Source organism: Pyrgilauda ruficollis, unplaced genomic scaffold (genome assembly GCF_017590135.1).
Source record: "Pyrgilauda ruficollis isolate IOZ18807 unplaced genomic scaffold, ASM1759013v1 scaffold12, whole genome shotgun sequence".
NCBI lineage: Eukaryota > Metazoa > Chordata > Aves > Passeriformes > Passeridae > Pyrgilauda > Pyrgilauda ruficollis.
In genome coordinates this window covers 796,838-816,989 of record NW_024510321.1, presented here as the reverse complement: position 1 = coordinate 816,989, position 20,152 = coordinate 796,838, and the positions used below count along the sequence as shown (strand labels likewise).

Here is a 20,152-nt window from a genome sequence, read left to right as displayed (position 1 = left end):
GGATGTGGGGGAAACACAGAAGGAAAGGACAATGTCTCACAGGTCCAGATCAAGTGTTTTAATGCAACAGGGCAACAAGGGCAAGGAAGAGAGATATTTAATTAGGAATTTCTGCCTTTTTAATCTAGGAGAAGACACTGTTCTTGTATCAAGCCTGATTTGCCTTATTTTTTTTGCCCTTATCTGCTGTTCTATCCATACTGGTCTCTGGAAAATTACAGTGCTGAGTTTTAGGGACTGGGGGAGATGAAAGCTGTGTGTTTGAAGGAGATATTCAGTGGCGTTTCATTCCCAAAGGTGCCTGTGCCGGGGTGAGAGGCTCTCCACACCTTTGCAGAGCTGCTCTGCTGCGTCCAGCACTCCTGAGTGCTCCATCATCTGCTTTTCTCTCTTCTGCAGGCTGCAGGAGGCAGTGGGACAACATCACGTGCTGGCCCGAAGCAGAGGTGGGAGAAGTCGTGGTGCGGCCATGCCCCAAGTACTTCAGATTCCTGACCTCCTACCTGGGTAAGCAAATCCCAAATCAGCTCCACAGCTTCACTCCCAGAGGGGTTTCTCAGCATTCCGCGTGGGGAACATCTCAATAAAGAGGGAGGAACCAGCTCGTAGCCCGAGGTGAAGGAGGTTTCCAAGCCATCCGTGAATTCCCAAACATGAAAACATCCTCCCTGCACTGCTGTGGACCACAGGGATGCAAAAATGGCTCCTGGTGAAATCCAATAATATGGATGTTGTGCAGTGAAAATTGAATCAACCTGTGGAGCAGTTGTGTTTGTTGTGCAAAATGAGCAGTTTAGCACAATCATTAATTAAGTCTCTGACAGAAAATGAACAAGCTGGAACTGGACGTAATAAAGTTGAGGTTTTTTTTCTGCTGGAGTGACAAATCTGACCACAGGCCAAGGAATTAACCTGACAAATAATGGGCAGGGGAGGTTAATGGAGGAGATAGCTTAACTCACTCTTCAGGGTGTTCTGAGAAGTTTTAGTTTAAAACTCAGGTCTCAAGGGGCCGTGCAGCAAGGGCTGATTGTGCCTCCTAGTAGTTTATAGTTTTTTCACTATTTTTATTATAAAAGCCCTGAAGGTCTTAACAGAGAATTAAGTTATTTTGCACTGGAGATCCTGCATTGAGCTGACCCTCCATTTTTAAAGCTTTGTAATGCAAACACACAGGATAAATTAGGAATGGGGGTGGGCACACAATATCATCCCTGTTCAACAGATCTGGGCACTGCATTCATTAACCAGCACATGCTGATTACATGACTTGCCCAAGGCCACACCAAAATTCCTTACAGGCACAGAAGGGAAATTAAAAAGCCCTGGAGTCCTGTCCTGTGGATTCTTTGCTTCTTTTTTCTGCCAGGGTTGAAATTAAATCGCCAGACAGTATTTCTTGTTGGGACTCAGATGTTTATCAGTTCTTATCTATTTCTTATCTATGACACACTCCCACAAACCCTGAGTTCTGCAGCTCTTCACTCTAACAAACTAAAAATGGAGCCCATCTCTCTCTCTGCAAGGCCTTTGAAGGATCAACTGTCCAATTAACAAATGACACCTAAATTATTTTTACTTTTAACCCAATAACCAACCACCCATGGCCTGCAGTGTGGACTTTTTTATCCAATTACACAAAACCACCCAAACCCATGGAGAAGGAGAAGAAGAAGAAGAAAAAGAAGAAGAAAAACAAGAAGAAGAATGAGGAGAAGGAGAAGGTGAAGAAGGACCAGCCCCCACCCTAAAACCTCCATCTTGCTTTATCTATATTACTGGGTTCTAAACCCTTAAACTCTGAGTTTCCCAGCCTGTGGTATCACACACTTCTATTCAAACTCCACACCCACAATCCCAGTTCTGTCATTCCATTTTGGAAGCTTCTCCATGGCCTCAGGTCAATGCAGTGTTCTCTTGGGGGTCAGTGCCTGGCAGCACAGAAAGTCTGGAATTCTCAGCAGCCAGGGTTCCAACACTATCCTAGCACTGACTTCCTCGTTTCCAAAATTCCCTGGTAGCTCATCACACCTGTGTCAACACCCAGGGAGAAGAGGCAGCAGCTGCTGTGATATCACATCTTGCAGGACAAGACCCCTGTGCATGGGATCAGCTGTGTGGAATAATTTCCTGCTGTTCCTGCTCTGTGCCCTCCCCCAAGCACAGTATTCACTCACTGGGTTTTATATACCAGCAGAGTTAGCAAAATACCAATAAAAATCTCTTAAAAATGCTCTTTAGTACATCATCCCACCAGAGCTGACTGATGAGGAGAATATTGTGTATAATTTGATTATATGTAAAGGTCAAGCAGTGAAACAGGCTGCCCAGAGAAGTGGTGGATTCGCTGTCCAAGGGAAATGCTCAAAAACAGGAACGTGGTTTAGTGTGGACCTGGCAGTGTTGGATTAATGGTTGGACTTGATGTTCTCAGAGGTCTTTTTAAACCTCAAGGACTCTCTGAGCTGGTTTTGGAGTCAGAGGTGAGGAACAGGCTCATCCTGGAGCCTCTTCCTCCTGTTTAATACCATCTTGGATACCTTTAGATAGGTAATACCTTTAGAGGTACAGTTCAGCTGGTTTTTTGATTCCCACTCCAGGATGAGTTTAATACCGTCCATAAACCCCGTATTTCTCGCCATTTACAATCAAAATATTGCAGAGTGGCTCTGGCAGATGGGAATGTCTTCCAACAGGATTGAATTCTGCCTCAGCAGTGCACCAGCAGAACAACTGATGCCATCCCCAAAGCAGAAGCAGCAGCTTTGATTCTCTCTGAGCCAGACACTTTGTACACAACCATCAACAAACAGGGAAAGCAGTGATGGTCTTAAATAAAGGGAGGGGAATATTGCCTCCTGTTTTATAGGATTTGTTGCAAAATTAATGCCATTAAATGTTGTGAAGCAGCTCTTCCTTTGTAGCAGTGAGTGTCATTGAGAAGCTTTCAAGGAACTCAATCATCTGGGTAATGTTTGTGTCGTACTCTTTGATCCCTTTGCAGGAACAGGAAAGCTTTTATCAAGCTGTGAGCCAGAGAAAATCTTTTTAATGTGTTTATAGCAGGAAAAGAGTGAAATACCAGGGAGCAAAGAGTTAATGTGATTTTCCTGCCTCATGGAGAATAAGCTCTTCAAATTACTAATATCCCATCTCATGGTTAATAAAGGATAAAATGTCTCATGGCATTTAAAAACCTTAAACTGTCCTGATGTCATTTGACATTAATTTTTTATGGCATTCACAGATCCAGAAAATTTTCATTATTTCATGACGTTCATCAGCGCCATGTGAGGGAGATGGATGAAAATATTTTTGGCACCTTTCATTATTAAAGTGCATTGCTTTCCACCCCTTGACCAGTGTTCCAGCTCTCCTTCCATACATGGAAGATGACATTTGTAATAGGGATTTATATCTCACAGTTTCTCCAAAAGCAAATTGTCCACCATGCACAAGTTAAATTAGCACTGACAGTTTTTGAGCTTCAGCTCTGAGATTAATTGACCTAAGGGGGTGGGGATGGGCACAACCAAGCTCTGGAATCCCACTCAGCGAGGTGAGATCCATCTGAGTTTTGGGCTTGCCAAACTCCTTTTTTCCTCGGGTGTTCTAAATTTATTTCCCCTCTCCTTTCCCCTCCTTCGTGAACACTTTTTACTCTGCATTGCTTCTGAAACTGGAGCAAAAATTGAATAAAATGAGGCTAGGGATGAACAGAGAGAGCAGATGAGAAGAAGACAACACCACCTCTCTAAAGAATCCCAAAATGAACCATACCCATTATTTATTTGCTACAATGATCATTAAAATACCCAAGAAGTTGAGTGTGGTTTTTTTTGGAGTTTTCTTCACTGAGAACCCTTGACCTGCTCAGGTTCTCTGCTGTCCACATGTGCCTTCATATCAGAAAAGCAAAATTACCTGGAGGAAAGGAGGCTCAGAGAGGGCATCACCATCCCTGGAAGTATTCAAAAACGTGTGGATGTGGCACTTGGGGACATGGTTTGGTGGTGGCCTTGGCAGTGTGGGGTTAGTGATTGGACTTTATCACCTTAGAGGGCTTTTCTAACCTAAGCCATTCTACCATTCCATGATTTTTTTTTTCACCTGAGGTCTCACAATGCTTGTGCCCCACTCCTCTGAAGGATTGGTGCTACACCTCCACCTCTACCCAAAAATATGCATATTTTTTTCCTAAATGTTTCCTGGAATCCTGTAATTGCAGGATCAAAAGATCTAATGAGAATTTTGTCCTAAAATTTGACAGCTCTGTTTTTAGGATGAGAAAAACAGTTTACAAAAGGTGCCTAATCAAGGGGAACATTGTTATTGTTAAGAAAGGGAGAATTATCTGTATTTATTAAGGATCAGGATCTTCGCTCTTAGAAGTGAAATGTGCAGGAAGGGGAAAGGAAAATAAGGGAAAATTGAGTTTTGCCACAAAAAATGGGGTGCAGGAAGTTTCAGGGCACTGGACATGTGGCAGCAATATCTGCAGGCCAAGTGATGTGAAAAAAAACAAAGGGAGAAAATTAAGTTGGTCTTGTTTGATGTGCTGACCCAATGCCACAGGTTCTGCAATGACATGAGGTTATGAAATACAAAAATGTAAAATAACATTAAACAGTGTGCAGAAATTGCACTGAAGGAATGATATTGTGAGACCACGACTGAGACAGAGGAAACATATTGTGAAATTATCCTGTCACAACTTTCCCCACAAGTTTTTTCCCGGGCCTAAGCACTTCAGCATCCAGCTAAGTGCAAGATGTCTGCAAGTTTCAAGTGTTTCCCAGGAACAGTGGGGCAGATCAATAATAAAAATGAAAGCAGAGATGTGCCAGTGGGCTCAGCGGTGTCTCAGGAATGGTAGATAATAGAAGTGTTACTGCTTTAATAGTTTCTGCTTGAAAAAGTTGATTTATGTCCGTGGAATATGGTGCTGGAGAAGCAGGAGGGATTGCTGGGCAGAGCACACCTTCCCCTCTGCTTTAGAAGTTGTTACAGAAAAGGGCAAGGAAAGCAAGAGGGGGGCAAAACCCAACACCCCTGAGCCATGATTGACCTCAGATCTCTTAGTCTGAATTCAAATTCCCATTAAAAGCCAATAACAGGGTTTTTCCAAGATCAAAGAGGTAAAACTTCACCTGCAACATGAACTTTCAGACACGTCTCAGAGTTAAAAGGGTGTGTTTGAAACAGATGAGAGGCAGAAAGAAATTAAATAAGAAAAAAAACCCTAAAGAGCAAGACAACAGCTCTGTGCATTTATTCAGTTCATCTGTTCAGTGTTTGACTCCCACTCAGATCAAACACCTCTGATAAAGAAAATGTTCTGGTTTTATCTCTGTTCCACAAACTCCTCCCTCCTCTTCTGCTGTGTCATGAATAAATCATGGAAGGAAATTCCTCAGTGACAACAAGGAGGTCTCCTGGGAGGTTCCCTGCCCATGGCAGGGAGGTTGGAACTGGGATTTAGGGTCCCTTCCAACCCAAACCATTGCTTGATGATTTCATGGTTCTAAATTCTGAGACAAGATTTGCTTGTGCAGTCTTCATCCTTGAAGGATTCCAGGAATATCCAAAAGGCATCTGGTCATGCTTCCATTTTAGGTGACCACACCTGAGCAAAGGTTTGGGGCCAGATGACCTCCAGAGGTCCCTTCCAGCCTCAGACATTCTGGGATGCAAAAAAAGCAGGACACTGAGCTCTTGCAAGGCATTATGAGGTTATTATCAAAATAAATGAGAGTTAGTTGTGACTTTTTCAATTTTTTTTTTTTTAATGGAAAACCTCACCTCATTGTTTTTAGGAACAGTCACACCACTTTGAGCTTTTTCATTTTTTTTTTAATGGAAAACCTCACCTTGTTGCTTTTAGGAACAGTCACATCACTTTGACAGTGGTAACATTGATAAAATTAAATACAAAACCCACCAAAAAACCCCAGATTAATTCATGGCTTTAACTAATACCATGACATCTGTTCTCACCAGGGACTTGCCTCTTCTTTTTCCACAACACAGAGGAGAGCCTGGAGCACAAACCTGCTGGCACTGGGATGCTTCCCATCTCTCAATGAATCTCCTCCACTCTGCATTGCTAATTATGTGGAGTTATAAACCCCCGGTCTCCTTTCTCATTAAATCTCCAGGAGTACAGTTTGAAAATTTTAGCTCCAGTCTGATAGGAAATGGGAACATTTTGGAAATCTAGTGAACTTTGAAAGGCTGGAGATAAATTCCAAGTGCAGAAAGTTTGTGTTTTCTGATACTGTCATTTTCAATGTACTCCAGATTTTCAATGTACTCCATTGATGCTCATTTTTGGGAGAGCTTGTGTTACACAAATTACTGAGAAACAGCTCTGGAAAATGGCAAATATAACTTCTGTTGCTTTGAAAAAATTGCCTTTCCATTGATAAATAATTAGATGTCATGATCAAAGTCTGGAAAAAAACAAGAGTCAATGAGACAACAAAAAAATATCTATTTTCATCAGGGCAGAGCTGGGATTTGACATTGGAATATAAAAATCTGCGTGATGCTTCAGTCTAACCTGAGCCTGTAAGCCTCAGAGGAAAGCTAAGCTTGTGGGACACTTTCCCAAATTTCATGCTCATTTTTAGTATAGAAAGTGATATTTTAAATAGTTGGAATTAGAAAAGTTGTTTTGTCTGAGGAGAGACATCATCCATTACTTGAGGCAAATTGTGGTCTGATCAAACCTTTGTTTTTTTAACCTTGTGCTTTTTGTACCTCTCAGACATCAGGTGAACAGGAGAGGTTTTAGGAAGGTGTCTTGTATCACACCATGTGTGTGAATTTCCACATCTAAAAGTGACATGAGCTGCAAAGGGTGGCAGAAAAACTTCTCTGGGAAGTGAGTTTCCCTAAAATCAGAGTAATTTTTATTATTATTTTTTTAATTCCACTGATGCTTTGTCATTGTTCTTCTTTCTACCTTGGTCTCCACGTCTGCTAAAGCATTGGGACAATTTTTGAAGGTATTGAGAGAGGAGAGAGTTTTTAAATAATCATGAAATAGTGAGGAAATGCAATTGAAAAGAAGAAATAGGAGAAAAACTAGCCGAAAGAAACACACCTTAGCTCACTGAGAATAAAAAACAAAGATTTAAAACCACCGTGAAATCTTAAGCCATCCCCAAACAGAGTTTTGAGCAGGAAATGGGAAGCAGTGAAGTTCAGATAATGGGATCCATTGTAACAAAGGAGAAATAACAGATATTGCACAACTCAGAAAAGCTGAAAGCGCCGCACAGTCGTGTCCTTGATTTGTTTGCACAAGATCCTTTATGATCCTGACATGAACCCTGGTGGAAGGAACTGCAAACAGTGGCCGTGCAGGGAAAGCCTGGAACAGCAGCCCTTGGAGCTGTGCTGGACTTTCTGCTTCTGGAGCAGCTTGAAAATGAAGAAAAGCACCTTTGAGAGCCCTCCTGGACTCAGATCTGCTGCAAAGACAGATTAAAGGGGCAAGTTTAATGTCAAAATCCATCTGTCACAGGGACTGGAGAAGTGACTTCAGGCAGGGCATTGTCTGCTGCTGATCTCAGGGCAGAGCAGGCCCGTGGTTGGGAAGATGCTCAGATGACTCAGGTGTCAGAAATTGCTGGAGGTGATACTCAAATATTTTTGTGACTCACAGCTGCATAACTGATTTGGTCCCACTTGCAGGAGTTTTCTTACTCTTGTGTGCAAAGAGCTCTGCTGTTGGAAATGGTTGCAAAGCTCTTTGAGCTTCACTGACGTCACATTTTACCTTAAGAAGCAAGGCTTGACTTCTCTTTGTTCATTCTGGTGTGTTGACCAGTTTTCCAGATTTGTGTGGTGAATGGCACCAGTGGAATGCCTCAATAATGGGATTTTAGTGGCACTGGTGGTCAGAGAAGGTGCTGGGGGAATTCACAATGTGCCCAATAATGGGATTTTAGTGAGGTGGGCACTGGTGGTCAGAGAAGGTGCTGGGGGAATTCACAATGTGCTGTTGGGTGCACTTCTGGTTTGTTATTTCCTGACAAACCCATGTCTTGGCCTTTTAGCCTACAAACCTCTTGGGGTAAGGCTTATCCTGAGTGCTGGTCTCTCCTTTTGCTGGATTAAGCTGATGTGGGTTTGAGGTCCAGCTGGGACAGGAAGCAGAGATGTTTTACAAAGTGAGAAGTGCTTTGCTCTTACAATCCTGGATGGATCAGGCAGTTCTGAGTGCCAGAGAGCCACATGAATTCAGTTTTGACAGTTTGGCTGAGGGAGTGAGATGTTCTTGTGTTAATTAAAGCTCTTTTTAGCTGGTCAGAGGCCCCAGGCACTCAGCGAGCTTGACAGTCCAGGAAATCTTCCTGCCCTGGAGTATGCAAGTTAAAACAGGCAATACAGGTTGTCAGTGTGTGGATTTTCTCCCTTCACAGCCAAAATTTGAAGTGTTCTGTTCACAAACCAGAGTGCAGTACGTTTCCCAGGAATCACATTCGATCAGGGCTCAGTTGTAGGCAAGGTCTGGGTGTGGAGGACTGGATTTAGTTCCCAGACCCCCAGCCTTATCTGCATGGTGTGAAATAAACCCTTTATCTATCCCTGTCCTGGCTTCTCACAGGCACAGTGAAAGGCATGAATACTTCACTGCGCTGTTTAGATAAAAATTTTCCAGGAACAAAGTCAATGTGACAATAAAACATTCAAACAATACTGGTGCAGTGCCAGGAACCAAAGGTCTGGGTACAACTGGCAGCATGGTACCACTAGAAGAGATGTTTTGTGTGCACCTCTGTATTAAAATGTACTTTTCTGCTGAGGTCTGGACTTTAAAACAGAATAGATGACTCCCATTTATAAGCTCTGTGTAATATGAAAAATTAATAACAGGGGAAAAGTATGAGAGTTTTTCTCTAAGTGTTACAAGAATTCTGCTTTGGCATTTATACCACAAGAGGCAGAAGTTGTTTTAACAGTGAGCTGAAGGTTTCTTTTTAAATCATGGTTTTTTTTCTTTTCTTCCAGGGAATGTGACCAGGAATTGTACAAGCCAGGGCTGGTCAGATGTGTACCCTGCACCCTACGCTGTAGCTTGTGGATATGATTCCAACAGCACTCCAGGGGAAGAGGTTTGTAAACCTGGATGGGTGGACATCAAGATTTAACAGGGATCAGTATCCAAACTGTATGATCCTCCCATGCCCAATTTTTCCCATTCCCCTTCTGATTCCTCAAGAGGGAAGGATCTTCTTGAGGATCCTTGGGAGCAGAGTTCAAATGTTTGGTCAAGGAAATGATCTTCCCTTTGACATCATAGACTGGTGGAATTATGGAATGGCTTGGGATGGAGGGGAACTTCTTTTCAGGATCATCCCATTCCACCCCCTGCCACGGGCAGGGACACCAGGCTGTTCCAAACCTGTCCTTGAACACTTCCAGGGATAGGACATCCAACATTTCCAGGATGTCAGGACCTGAGAAGATCAGACCATTGTCCATGCGATGCCCACACACAACTTCAGATGTTTTATTTTCCTCAGTGCACTTTGAAGCAAGCCCTCCACATTTATTTTTATGCTTAAGCAGATGTGGTGATTCCAATCTTTCTATGGCAACATAAGCATCAAAAACTCTAAAGTCATAAAAATTATGTTTTGCTGCTGTGCAGATCTCAACCAACTAAATATCCACATCACTGTAGGGAACACACATTTTCAAAATTTACTAAATTTCGATAGAAAATCCAAAAGTTCTCTGGGATATTGTTTGTGTATAAATTAGCAATCCCTGACCTAGGTATAATTAGCTTTGCAGAGTATTATCACTCCAGAAAAAGGAGTTTGTTATGGTTTTGCTGCATGCTGAGACATGAAGGGTAAAGTCTAAAGAGGATAACAAATGTTAGAAGCAAGATTCACCTCACCTAACTCAAAGTTCAGCATCTAATCTAAACTAATCACCTGTAGCAGTCCCATAGTCAACAAGAAAAAGCTTATGCATGGAAAGTTATATTTCACTGCAATCACACGTTACAGTATTTATATTTTTATATAATAGGTTAATGTGTTTATATTAAATCACTGCTCATCCTTTTGTTGTTGTTGTTTCTGTTTAAGACATACCCCAGTGTTAGTGAATGTTGGACAAAGGAATCTCAATAATTAATTAACATCTGTTTCCAGTATTTAAAGGGGGCTTACAAAAAGGCTGGAGAGGGATTTTTCACAAGAGCATGGAGTGATTGGACGAGGGGAATGGTGTTAAGCTGAAGGAGGGCAGGTTTAGCTGAGATATTGGGAAGAAACTCCTCACTGTGAGGGTGGTGAAGCCCCAGCACAGGATGCCCAGAGAAGCTGTGACTGCCCCATCCTGGGAAGTGTCCAAGGACAGGTTGGACAGGGCTTGGAGCACCCTGGGACAGTGGAAGGTGTCCCTGCCCAGGACAGGGGTGGAATGAGATGATTTTAAGGTCCCTTCTAACCCAATCCATTCTGGGATTCTGTAACTTGATATGGTGAGAGGTCTCTGTGCACGGTCACACACTGCCAAGGCACTCCAAGAGTTAACAGGGGATCTGAGCAGAGCTGAGCCAGCTCTGAGTGGGAAAGAAAGCAGAAAAGAGCAAAGGCAGAGGTGCATAAAGAACTCGAGGGCTGTGCTGAAGAGAGCCTTAGTCTGCCTTCGGGGTCAGCCAGCACTTCACGTGCTCAAGTGTCCATCCCTCAGACTGAGCTGTGTGCCTGCAGAAACCAACCAAACCAGCTCTGCTGTGCAAGGACCCCCACCCGGAGCTCTGGTTTGTGTTCCTGCTGCACAGGGCATTTGGGAATTCCTGGGACATGCTCCTGCCACCCAACAGGTTGCAGCGTTGCCAGAGTGCTGCGTTGCCGGAGTGCCGTGTTACCAGGAGAACCTCTATTGTGTTCTTTTAATTCTTTCTTAATTATTTTCCCTTGATTCCACAGTTTTTTTTCTTGCTGTTAAAGTCCGATTCGTGTGAAAGGTGGCTGAGGGGGGTGAACATTCAGTAGCAGCCTGTGAAGAAGAATAGATTTTTGTTTCCTTGTTGTTGAATTGGCAGTGAGTTTGGGGAGCAAGAAGTAAAGGGAGTAGAAAAAAACCAGCAGGCTGTACAGGACATGAGGTCCAGGAAAGACTGATAAGCTTCCAGGAGTCAAAAACTTCATGAACTTTTGGTCTCAGGTCAGAAACAGCAAGAAAAAAATATGAAAAATAAATAAAGGCAAGGTGAAAGGTTTTAGCTGTGAATTCTGGCAGTCCCTAAAGCAGCAGATGATGCGGGCACCAAAGTGCTGCTCTTGGGGTCCGTGCAGTGATGATGAGCCCTTCTCCAAGCTGACCTTTAAAAGTGGTGCATTAGCAAGTGGGGAGTGGGGTTGTTATCCTGCTCCTCTGTCAGATGTGATGCTCTTCTCCCTGCTGTGTTTCCATCTGCTCAGAGGGGCCACCCCAGGGTTATTGTGGTTTTTTATTCTTGTTTTTTTTTTTTTTGCTCTGGTCAGGGTCGGGATTAAATGTGTAGAGATGATATTTTGTGTTTGAGTTCAGATGTTTATTCATTCTTGTTTATATTGTAGTCTTGTAAGTTGTGAGTTTTACAGCATTTCACTAATAAGTTACAAAATGGCTTTGTATTTATCTCTATAAGGCCTTTTAAGGAAAAACCACCTCATTAAGAAATGATACTTGAATTATTTTTATTTTTAACTAAATTACTAACTACTTGTGTTCTGCAATGTGGACTTTTTATCTAATTATAAAATACTACTTAAACTCATGAAGAAGAAGGTGAAGAAGGATTAGCTACTGCTTTAAACCTTCTATCTTGCCTTATATATATTACTATAAACTTTAAACTCCAGGTTTTCCACTATGTAATGTTACACACTTCTATTTAAACTATACACTCAGAATCTTTGTGTTATTCATCAATTTTGGAAGCTTTCTCTATGGCTTCAGGTCAAATGCAGTGTTCTCTTGAGGATCTGTGCCTTTCAACACAGAAAGTTTAAAATTCTCAGTATCCAGGGTTGCAACGCCAGGTCTCTGTAGGTTCTGCCTGAAAATGGTGAAATAAAGAGACACCTCCAGAGGTCACTTCTGCCCACATTTCTCTCCAAAGAAATTTATCTTCATTTACTTTCGAGGGAACCCCAATTACTTTGGGCTGGATGACATGAACCCCAAAACACTTGGCTCCTGAAAGATTTTATATCAGTATTTTTCTTCTTTTCCTTTCAAAATTGTAAATGTTTCCCATTGTAAACCAAGGGACAAATGTTAAGGTTACTGAATAGAAACCAAAGAAAATAAATCTCAGTTAATCTCAATTTAGCACCTACCTCAAATAATTGTTATTATCACACTCCTGTGAAATTAGGCAGAAGCTTTTAGAAGTCAAAGAGACAATGATGAAGTTGCCTGACTTCATTCTGTAAACCAGTCAGGCATCCTGGGATGCATTGCCTGCACTTATCTGCATCCCTTTCTTTTCTAATAAGAATATTTTATAATCTGGACCCTGAATGAAATTTCAATTCCATTTATGATCTTGGGTCAAATTCTCCACTTTGATATCTCTGAAATAGGAACCAATTGTCACTGCAAGTGCAGTGAAGAGTGAGAAGCCATTATGTGCTGTTTCCAGAGCAGAGATGACCCCACATCCTGCATTAAAGCTGCATGCAGAACCATCCCTCTCTGCACAAAAAGGATTAGTCACCATAAAATATCAGGGGGAAAAGCAGGGAATTGCTTGTTGAATAACACCAAGAACCTTCTGTGCATAACTTGCTCCTGGGAATAACTCTAAGAGGCAGAAGGCCTGCTTTGCTCTCCTAAATGAAGTGTGGGACAACCTCTTCCCCGTACAGTCCCCTACCACGTTTCCTTTTTTCTGCTGGCCAAATCTTTCCTGGAACAGTTCTTCTCTGGTGCCATCAAAAACAGAGATAATAGAGAAAGATTAAATCAACATGAAGGAGGTTGACGGCTTTAATTGGAAAAGTCAGAGCTTTTGGGATCCCAAACTCCAGGAAGGCTGGAAAAAAGACTTTCTCTTGGGGGTGCTGGTGGATGAGAGGCTGGACATGTGCTGACCGTGTGCCTCTGTAGCTCAGAAATCCAGCTGTATCCTGGGCTGATCCCACAGCCTGGGCAGCAGGGAAAGGGGGGGTTCTGTCCCTTTGCCCCCCTCAGGTGAGGCCCCAGCAGCAGAACTTTACCTGGGCAAGACCAGGCAGATAAATCATCCTGCAACCTTTGAATTATCGATTCAGAGTGACCCAAAGCTCTCAGTGACATGGCTGGAAGGGCACGGTGCTTGAACCACCTCTGAGATCTGTGGAAGATATGACCAGTGTTATCTCTGAAAACTCTCTTGTTTTAACCCCCCTCCAAGCTGGCTTGTGCAAATGCTAAAGGATTGCAACTCATCCCAGCCTCACTGGTTCTGTAAAGTACCAAATACTTGTCAAAGCCTGGGAAAATAGCACGTAAAAATGTCAGCTCTCAATGTTATGGAAGAGTATTTCTCCAAACAAGGTTGGGTTTAGATTTTCTGCCTAACCTTCTCTGTGTGGTTTTGGTTGTTTGGGTTCTTTATAGAAGATTGTCACAAGAAGGGCAGAGGATGGTCAGTCAAGAGCTGGAACAAAAAAAAATCCATAAACTGAGTTAGGTTCTCATAAAAACTTAGATTATTTTTTAATTGATAAATGTCTAAATAATTTTACCTCTTGATTTTTTTCTTTTTTTTTTTAAGCTGGAAATCAAAAACTATTGATTTAGAGTGTTGCTAGAGAGCTTTGGAGGGCTTATTTGCCCATTTTATTTAGACTGGGATTCCCTCTTGGATCCAATCCATGCAGTGTTCCATGCTCAGAGATTCCCTCTGTGTGCTGTCAAAGAGAAAAACCATGAACCAATTTCCAACTTAACACATATTTCTGGGTTAACAGTGAGAGCGTTTTACTTGCCTAAACAACAGTGTAAATCCCACAAAAGCAAATCAATTTCCCAGAGAGTTCTGCCCTCAGACCTCCTTAATAAAATTAATCTGACTGCTTTCACCACATCAGACCCAGTGTCGTGCACTGTTTAGCTAAACATTGATCACTCCTGTTCCACGAGGTTTTAGGCTGGAGAAGGTGTCAAATCAGCCTCCTTCCAGCAGGAACCTTTCCCTTGTGTAACTTTAGCCTGGGTTTGGAGTGGTCCAAGCCCTGCTGGAACCAGATGAGTTCTCCACGCTCACACCGGCGGTGTCCGAGTCACGCGTGCTACTGGATGGGATTTGAAAGGGCGAAGGAGTCAGAGGTGTTTTAAGAGAGTGGAGAAGGATGATTTCCTTGTCCCAGCAGTCAGCGATGCTGCGTTTAGGATTTTTTGGACCTCTTTGAAAGCTCTGTGTTCTTTCTTTCACACCAGCAAACGGCGTTCTACGGAACGGTCAAGACCGGCTACACCATCGGACACACCCTGTCCCTCATCGCCCTCACGGCTGCCATGATCATTCTGTGTCTCTTCAGGTAAGGCCACCAGCAGAAAAAGGCTCAGGGAAGGGGCTCAAAGGCTGCAGATTTACAGGCTGTGCAGGCTATGAGTGTTAAAAGAAGATGCACAAGATTTCTGTCAGTCTGCGTTGGATAGGGGAGGAAGGTTCCTCCATCCTTCAGTGTCACTGTGTTTTTGTTGTGGTGTTTGCAGCAGTCCCAGAACGAGGGAAGAGATGAATTTGACTCCATATTTCTTAGAAGGCTGATTTATTATAATATTATATTAAAAGAAAATTATATACTAAAACTATACTAAACTATAGAGAGAAAGGATACATCAGAAAGCTGGAAAAGAATGAATAATAAAAACCTGTGACTGACCAGAGAGTCCGACACAGCTGGACTGAGATTGGTCATCAATTAAAATCAATTCACATGCTGGGATAAACAATTCTCCAAATCACATTCCAAAGCAGCAAAATGGAGAAGCTGAAGCTTCCCAGCTTATCAGGAGAAAAATCCTGGCAAAGGGATTTTTCATAAAATATCCTGGTGGCATGTATTGGTGTGGGATTTGTGACATTTGCCTGGGAGTTGTAACCCCAATCCAATTATTTGGGTGGATTCATCTCACCAAAGGCAGATTGCTCTATGATGGATCTCTGTTAGAGAGCTACAGTCTATAGAGTCCTGTATATTGATGCCAGGGAATTTCTACCTAAAGTAGGTATTCAAAATGGTATCTAAAAATATCCAGGATCACAAAATCCCAGAATGGTTTGGGTAGGAAGGGACCTTAAAGATCATCTCATTCCATCCCCTGGGCAGGGACACGTTCCACTATCGCAGACTGCTCCAAGCTCCATCCAACCTGGCCTTGGACACTTCCAGGGATGGAACACCCACAGCTTCTCTGGGCAGCCTGTTTCCTCCCAAAGACTTTTCCAAAAACACTTCCTGCTGTCACTCTATGGCACAACAGAGACACCCAGGACCATTTAAACTTGCTGGTGTCCCTGGGATAGGCACAAGTGTGGCCTTCAGGATGCAGGGCCTTCAGGAGATCCAGGGCCTCAGGGATGGATGGGCAGATAATCTGCAGCTCACCAAGTGGCATTGGAATCCCAGATTGCAGCAAATGGATTAATTCTTGCTCTCTATTTTTTTTGCAATAGATTCAGGCATCTAAATTTGGGTGCCCCCAATGAAGAAGTCTGCATATATGTCATCTCCTATTATAAATTAATTTATGTAAAAGGAGATCAGCAAAAAGCTGAGATGGAAGAACCCTTTGGATGAGGTTCCATCTCCTCATGTAAGACAGAGCACATTTTCTAGTGTAACTCACATCAGTGCTGGCCTCACCCTTCAGGAGCTTAGCACTTCTCTTCCCAAGTGCTCTCTCCACTCCTATTACAATGGAGAAGTCAATCAGACACATGCCAATTACCTCCAAAAGGTACAAAGTGCCAGCCAGGCTGGTGAAACCATTGAGGATCCTGGTTTTCCTTTGGGGAAAAACAGTTTAACTTGACTTGCCTTGGCCTGCAGGCACAGCAGACTCAGCTCAGCCCCATTACTTTGCCATCATCAGAGATTAGCAGCACAACCTCTGCCAGTGCCCATTTCCAGACTATCAGGCCTTTCACTTTGGCTGATGGAAATTCTCTCTTGAAAAAAATTTCCTCTTTGATCAGCATTCGTCTTCAAAATATTAGCAGGCAAGGGATAGAAAAACTCTGGTGTAGTTCTCAGTATCGTTAACAACCAGTGATTTTTAAATGCAAATATAGTTCATATTATTTCAGAAAGTCTGTAATATGTGTTAATTCTGGCAACAGATGCTAAGAATTTATTTGCCTGCTTGAAGAGACATTTCACTTTGAAAAGAATTACAGCAGCAGAAACATTCTGTAGAAAAAAGCCCTTTATCATGAGCGCAGTCTGCTCAGTCAAAAACATTTCTTTTCCAGTGGAGAGCAGTGGGATGGACCTGTTTTCTGTCATCCTGTATTTTTTCCTGTTTTTCTGAGGATTGAAAAAGCAGCAGTACTGCTGCAGATACATGGATTGCCACGTTCTGTGGAATTAAGGAGGCTTAAGTGGATTTGTGGTGATGCTCATCACCAGAGCCTGTCTCAGGGTTTCTAATGTTTAATTGGGACTCTATGTCATAGCAGAAGAAATGTGTAAATATAAAAATAATGCTTTTGAGAAGATTTGCTGTTCAGAAATGTTTAATTTCTTTCCAACAGAAAACTACACTGTACTCGAAATTACATTCACATGCACCTCTTCATGTCCTTCATCATGAGAGCCATCGCAGTCTTCATCAAGGATGTCATCCTGTTTGAAAGTGGGGAGTCCGAGCACTGCTTTGTGAGTTCAGTAAGTAGCCTCAAAATTTCCACCTCATTTTGTTGCCTCTCTTAAGAAATGCACCAAAAATTACCTTGCAAAAGCATGTGAGGTGGTACTTTGAGAAGACTTCAAATCCTCCTCATTTTTAAAAGGAAAAAAAAAAATCCATAATTGCTGCCATTTGACTTACATGGAGAAGGAATAAATTGATTATCAGAGTCCAACATGTATATATTTATATTTTATATCTGGTCCTTTCTGAAGTTGGACTTGATGGTCTTAGAAGTGTTTTTGAGCCTTAAGGATTTTATCAGGTCAAAGCCACAATGAGGTTGTACAGGATTTTGGGGCTCCTGTCAGTCCTGTGTCCATCTCCCAGCCACATGCTAATTTCTTGGATATCCTGGTCAAAGGATTTTAGGGATTTTGTGTAGGATTCAATGAAACCTTTTCCTTCCATGAGGATGGGAGTCAAATCCAAATTCACATAACTAATTTTAGTTATCTATGGGATAAGTACTTCCACATGAGCTGTGTGTGTGTTATGTGCATCCATAGATAGTGGGCTCTAATTAATCTGTTCCCTGGAGTCTGGAATGCTGTTCAGTCCTTTGGGAGAAGGCATGTGGGTGATTCTCTGGGCTCCAGTGACCAGATCCCTGCAGGACTTCAGGCAGGAAATCTCTTTGCAGACATCATCATCCATTTTTCATCTGAATCAGTATCCCACGCTCGCTGTCTGCAACTGTGAGATTTCCCTACTGGGATGATAAATAAGGGGAATAAAGGAGTTGGGTTATTTTTTTGCCTTCCAAACTCAGTATTATCAGCTGGAGCAAACATTAAGGAGGGAGAAGGGCTGTTTATCTACAGGCAACACTGACGTAAGAGGGCACCAGTCATGAATAAATTTAGGCAGGAAATTGAAATCACCAAAATGAAGAGATGTGCTCAGAAGTTATCCAGGGAAAAAAAAAAAAAAAAAAAAAACCAGGAGCCCTCCATAGTAAATTCAGAGCATTAGATGAGCTGCTTGCTGATAGCTCTGGACCTGTTTTTTATGTCATACACCACCAGAAAAAAAGATTCACTTTTCTTTTCCATCCACCCAATTTCTTCCTTGCTTGCTGGCTTTCCTGTATCCTTACCCTGAGTCCTGTCCCTGCTGTTATAATGACCTTTCTGCTTGAGCATCTCTCTGTTGAAACCCAGAGCAGCCTCCTCTCAGCTTTTCCCAAAAAATTATTCCTTTCCCTGTGTGCTCCTTCCTCTCTGTGATTCACTAGGATCTGGATTCTTGGAATGGGATTTTCTTGTGAAGGTCCATGAATGGGTAGAAAGACATGGAAACTGGAATAAATTGACACAGATTAATTGTCAATACCAATTGGCAGAGCAGCCAAGCCAGGACATGCCATGGAGTGTGAACCCACCTCTGATCCCTGTGGGAGTTTGCACTGGATTCTGCTGGATCAGGACTGAGGCACAGCTGCAGAGAGCTGAGTGAGAAATGTTTGCTTCTCATCCATGCAGAAACATTTCTGGGAGTAAATACAGAATTTTCCTGCAGAATCCAGAATACCTGCACTTTCAGGTAGCCCCATGGCTACAACACTTTTGTTGTAGAAATCAGAAGATTTTTGAGTTAATTGCCAGCTCAGGGTGAATGGCTGGATGACACATAACAGTTATAAATTTATGTGAGACAAATCTCTCTCTACAACATTAGGCTGAGCATACCCCTTGCAAAATCTGCACCAGTCTTGAACCAGCAGTTTGGGCAACTTTTTAGGTCACAGTCTAAAAACACTGACACAAAATGCCTCTCCTAACATTAATCTGTTAGGAAAAATTGTTATACAATCCATTGTGTTCCTGGTTGGGTTAAGTTGGCTTAAGTTTGTGCTTTGAACTTGCAGGATAAAGCTTGGCTTGGGAGACCTGGTGCTAATCCATATAGTCAGGATTTTATACACAATTCATTGAAGGCTGTGTGTGTAATGGATGTGGCCTTGAGCTCCTTCAGTCTGGGGAGAAATCTGAACAAACAATTTGCTGAATGCTCTCACTGCTACTCTGGTTTAGAGCAGGGCAAACCCAAAGCAATAAAAGTGTTTCACTACATGAGGAAGCATTAAATGAGGAAGTGCCACGCTTCGTTCCTTTAGGGAATGAAAGGGTAAAGAGAACAAATTTAGGACTATAAAATCCAAATGAATAGAAACCTCTCCCAGCATTTCTGGTGAAGGCACCAAAGTCCTCAATTTGATATTTTCTGCTGCAGTAAGAAGACTTTAAGTTATGTTTTGTGCTTTAGCCACACAAAAATACGTTAATCTCTCCACCAACAAATGTGTCAATGCTTCAATCAAGTAGGAACTTCAACACAAGAAGATGTATATGTAATAAAAAAAACCCTTTTTAAATAGGCTTTACTGCATTTTTACTTCATTTTACCTAGTTTGGGACACTTTAGGTGTGGTGTTAACTCTCCACCATTTTAAACTCAAAGAGGCTTGGATTGCTACTGAGTTCAACAGGAACCAACACCCTGAAAAATTAATTTATTAAGCATTTCTATGGGCCACAGTGCCTGAGAATGTGGCTGTAAGCATTTCAGGGCCAGTGCAGCCAAAATATAAAATACATGTGATGAGCATCACTGAGGGATGGTGTGAGCCAGCACTGGGTGATGTTTGCAGAGTGATGTGTGGTCCTTGGTCCTGCTTTATGGATAAACTCACTCCTGGGGGAAAGAAAAGTCTTGCTGCTTGGGTGAAAAAATCAACTTGTTTTCACTGGGCAGAGACCCTGAGCTGACAAGCAGGCCTTGTTTTTATGACTAAATGGAGCAGGTTTAAAATGATCTTTAAACCCAGAACCTGCACAAGGCCCCTTGTCCCACACCACAAGGAAACTCGTTTCCTTGTTTCCTACAAGGAAATTCAGCACTGGTGGCTCTGTAAAGGTCCCTCACTCCTTCTCCTCCTCCCAGATGTCCCAGTCTGTTAGATTTGTGTCTAGGCACAGTGAATGAAGGAAGGAATACAACCTCAAAGCCTGAAGAAGGAGCATCTTTGCAAGACACAAACCCACAGAACACAAACAGATAATTAGTCCCATTTCCTCGTATTCCAAGAGTCAGCTCAAATAATAGTACAAAAGATCCTTCAAGAGACATTCCAAATTCTACCGGTTAAGCAGAAATTAGGAAAAAAAAACATTAAAGGAAGGAGATTTTGACATGACACCAACACAAATAATAGCCATACCAATAA

At 42.3% G+C, this 20,152-nt stretch overlaps 1 protein-coding gene across 1 annotated transcript in view; it reads left to right on the top strand.

Annotated features, from left to right (window-relative positions):
- VIPR1 (vasoactive intestinal peptide receptor 1) overlaps positions 1-20,152 on the top strand; it is a 108,066-nt gene that overhangs the window by 57,487 nt on the left and 30,427 nt on the right. Inside the window, exons 3-6 of the mRNA XM_041487880.1 lie at positions 400-507; positions 9,022-9,125; positions 14,446-14,546; positions 16,769-16,901. Coding sequence (XP_041343814.1) covers positions 400-507; positions 9,022-9,125; positions 14,446-14,546; positions 16,769-16,901 — 446 coding nt within the window. The remainder of the gene's footprint in view (positions 1-399; positions 508-9,021; positions 9,126-14,445; positions 14,547-16,768; positions 16,902-20,152) is intronic.